Source organism: Chondrus crispus, genomic scaffold (genome assembly GCF_000350225.1).
Source record: "Chondrus crispus Stackhouse genomic scaffold, scaffold_373, whole genome shotgun sequence".
Classification (NCBI taxonomy): Eukaryota; Rhodophyta; class Florideophyceae; order Gigartinales; family Gigartinaceae; genus Chondrus; species Chondrus crispus.
Genome location: NW_005179268.1, coordinates 46159 through 49829, shown reverse-complemented (window position 1 = coordinate 49829; position 3671 = coordinate 46159). Strand labels below are relative to the sequence as shown.

At 66.4% G+C, this 3671-nt stretch overlaps 2 protein-coding genes across 2 annotated transcripts; one reads left to right on the top strand and one right to left on the bottom strand.

Moving 5' to 3' along the window:
* Positions 1-857: 857 nt before the first annotated feature.
* Positions 858-1763, top strand: CHC_T00000814001 (hypothetical protein). The gene has a single exon (XM_005718156.1). It carries the CDS (start codon positions 858-860, stop codon positions 1761-1763), a length of 906 nt encoding a protein of 301 aa, XP_005718213.1.
* A 377-nt stretch (positions 1764-2140) lies between these two features.
* On the bottom strand, positions 2141-3622 carry CHC_T00000813001 (hypothetical protein). Its single transcript, XM_005718155.1, has one exon. The coding sequence runs from the start codon at positions 3620-3622 to the stop codon at positions 2141-2143; it is 1482 nt and encodes a 493-aa protein (XP_005718212.1).
* Positions 3623-3671: the final 49 nt, after the last annotated feature.

Sequence of the window (3671 nt, the reverse complement as noted above, 5' to 3'; positions counted from 1 at the left end):
TGAGACAGGGCGGACAGGGTCTGCGACAGGGTCTGCGACAGGGTCTGCGAGAGCGGGTGCGAAAAGGGCGGGGACGCGCGCAGGTTGGACAGCGTCTGCGACACGGCGGTGACGAGGACGGACGGCGACGACGGGCGCGGCGGAGGCTTGGGCGCGAAGCGCGACTGCTGCGTCATGGCGGGGCGGCGATCGCGGGAGAGCGAGCAGCGGCGAGGGAGCGGAGGGACGCGGGACGGCAAGGGTGTCAACAGTCTGCCGGGCGCGGATGACGGTGGGGCGCGCGGGTCTTGATCTTGATTGTCTACCGGAAAGTGTACCAAGGGTAGGTACACTTGGGTATGCGCCGTACGGCCATGCGAATGGCGTGGCTACCCTTGGTAACATGTTACAGTAAACCTTTTACGGTAGACGGCCGCCTCGCGACCTCAAGCGGCGTGCGCCAACGACCGCGCGCCAAGTGGCCCCACACAGCCGCGCGCGAGTTCTCTTGACTGCTCTAACACGTGGCCACGTCCCACACGTGCTCCTCGTATGTCGATACCGAAGCGCCGCATCGCGCTATATCACTCCCGACCTCACCCTGAATTTCATTGCACCTCAAACGCCGCTTCCCCCCCTCTCCCACCCCCGCCGCGACCGAACTCCCGCAGCAAAACCTGCCGCTCGCAATGTCCCGCCGCTTCCTCCGCGCCCTGCTGCGCCCGCTCACTACCTCCGCCGCGCCCTCCGTGGCGCCGGCCCCCGCCGCCTCCACTGCCTCCACCGCCTCCGCGCCGCTGCTCGACTCGTTCGCGCGCCACCACACCTACCTGCGCCTCTCCTTGACCGAGCGGTGCAACCTACGTTGCCGCTACTGCATGCCGTCTGCCGGCGTGCCGCTGACGCCGTCTGCCTCGCTGCTCTCCACGCCCGAGCTGACGCGCCTGGCCTCCCTCTTCCTGGCGCGCGGCGTGGACAAGATCCGTCTGACGGGCGGCGAGCCGCTGCTGCGCCGCGACCTTCCGGAGCTGCTGTCGGCGCTGACGTCGCTGAGCCCGTCGCCGCGCGTGTCGCTCACGACGAACGGGCTGGTGCTGTCGCGCATGCTGCCGGCGCTGCGCGCCGCGGGCCTGTCCGGCGTCAACATCTCGCTGGACACGCTGCACGCGGCCAAGTTTGAGCGCATCGCGCGCCGCAAGGGGCACGCGCGCGTGCTGGCCGCCATCCAGACGGCCGCCGAGGCGGGGCTGGACGCCGTCAAGGTCAACGTCGTCGTCATGAAGGGCGTCAACGACGACGAGCTCCCGGCCTTCGCCGCGCTCACCGAGCACATGCGCGTGGATGTCCGCTTCATCGAGTACATGCCGTTCGACGGTAACCGCTGGTCCGCCGACAAGCTCGTCCCGTACGCGGACATGCTCGACTCCGTCGCCCGTGCCTATGGACGCCTGGAGCGCGCGAGCGACAGCCCGAATGATACTAGTAAGCACTACCGCGTGCCGGGCTTTCTGGGGAGGGTCGGCTTTATTACGAGCATGTCGGACCACTTTTGTGGCACGTGCAACCGCATTCGCGTTACGGCGGACGGCAACTTGAAGGTCTGCTTGTTCGGCAGGGAGGAGGTCTCGCTCAGGGATGCTATGAGGGAGGGCATGGCCGATGATGACCTTTCGGAGCTCATTGATCGCGCCTTGATGAGGAAGCATTGGATGCTGGGTGGAAATAAGGACATGCATGTTCTGGCGAAGCAGCCGAATCGCAGCATGATTCGCATAGGCGGCTGATCTAGCTACTGTTTCTTCTTCTGTTTTCCCCGCGCCTGACGGGAAGCAAGCCCCCGAGCTGCGCGTTGCGCGTCCCCGCTCACGCCCCTGTTGGAACAAACTGTTTCACTTTTTATCATGCCTCTTCTGAAGGCAAAGCCCGCAAGATCGCCTTCACCCTCCTCTTCACGAGGAGCACAGACGGAAGGCGTGCACAATACCGTACAGCTGCCGACGCCGTGTACATAGTGCAAGGACGCCTGAGTTCTGCTGGGCTATTGCCTGCCTTTCGCAAGTCGTCCCGCTGTCTGCTTCGGTCTTTCCGCTGCGGGGGTACCAAAAAAAAAAAAAAAGACCCACTTGAAACTTGACACGCCTCTTGCGACCGGCCGCATAAATTAGACCGCCGCCTGCGCGGCGACATACTCTGCAACCTTGGGTGCCGTATCAATGCCCCATTGCACGCAATCCCCGAACGCGACGCCGCTCGTATAGTTGCCGCCCAAGAAGATGCCGGGGTGCTCCTTGACCGCCTCCTCAGCCTTGCCCATGATATCCCAGTACCCGATATTATACTGCGGAATCGCGCGATCCCACTTCCGCGCCCCGACCACCACGGGCTTAACCTCGCTCCCGTCCTTCATCAAAATCTTCTTGATATCCGCGTCCACCGTGGCCACCACCTCGTCCTCCGTCAGCTCCTTAATCGCGGCGTCCTGCGCGCCGCCGATGTACGACAGCAGCAGCTCCATGCCCTCCGGCGCGCGCCCCGGGAACAGGCAGCTCGACCAGATCGTCCCGAGCGTCCGGATCCCCATGCTGCGCGGGATCAGGTTTCCAAACCCGCTCAGCGGCTCGCGGAACTCGTTCTTCGGGTACGCCAGCGTGATCGACCACACCGTCGGGTAGTTGATCTCCTCGATCGCCTTGATGCCCGGCGCAAGGTCCCCCAGGATCCCAGCCGTCGCGTTCGCCGGCGCCGTGATCGCCACGCTCCGCGCAATCACCGTCTTCGTCCCCTCGGGCGTCTCGTACGTCGCCCGATACCGCCCGTCGCTCTCCTTGCCCAGCGACACCAGCTTCCACGACAACTTGACGCGGTCGCCCAGCCGCTCCGCCACGGCCTGCGGCAGCATGCCCAGCCCCTTGCGGAACGAGCCCAGCGCGCCGCCCTTCCACGTGGGCAGCTCGGGGTCCGGCGGCGGGGCCTCCTTCTTCTTCTGCTGGATGCGAATGATGGCGCCCTCCACAATGCCCTGCGTCATGCCTAGCTCCTGCAGGGCGTAGATCTTCTTGAAGGCGGCCGACATGCTGAGCTTGCTCGGGTCGCCCGCGTACACGCCGGACACGAACGGGTCGATCATCTTCTGGAAGACCTCGGCGCCCAAGTGGCGGGTGATAAAGTCCTTGATGCTCTCCTCCCTCCCCTTGGGCGGGGGCATGACAAAGCCCGCGGCGCCCAGGCCGGCGCGGATGGCGCCGGGCAGCGAGAGCAGGCGGAAGGTGGGGATGTCGTTCGGCGAGAGCGGCAGGGCGAACAGGCGCTGATCCCAGTACACGAAGCGGGGCAGGGTGTGGTCAGCCAGGACGATGTCGTCCCTGAGGCCGAGGTCGACGGCCATGCGGATGATGTGCGGGGCCGGCTGGAAGGTGTTGGGGCCCTCCTCCCACGTGTAGCCGCGCTCGTTGCGCGAGATGACGTTGCCGCCCACGACGGGGCGCGCCTCCGTGAGCAGCAGCGACGTGGCGGGCGAGGCCTGCGACAGCGTAAAGGCCAGCGACGAGCCGGAGATGCCCGAGCCGATTACTAGCGCGTCGACTTCCGACGGGGTGGCGGACGCCGCGGCCGGCGCGGGTGTGGCGCCCTCCGCGACGGCCATGCGCGGCGGCGCGCGGGCGGGGCGCACGGGCAGCGCGCGTGGGGCGGGC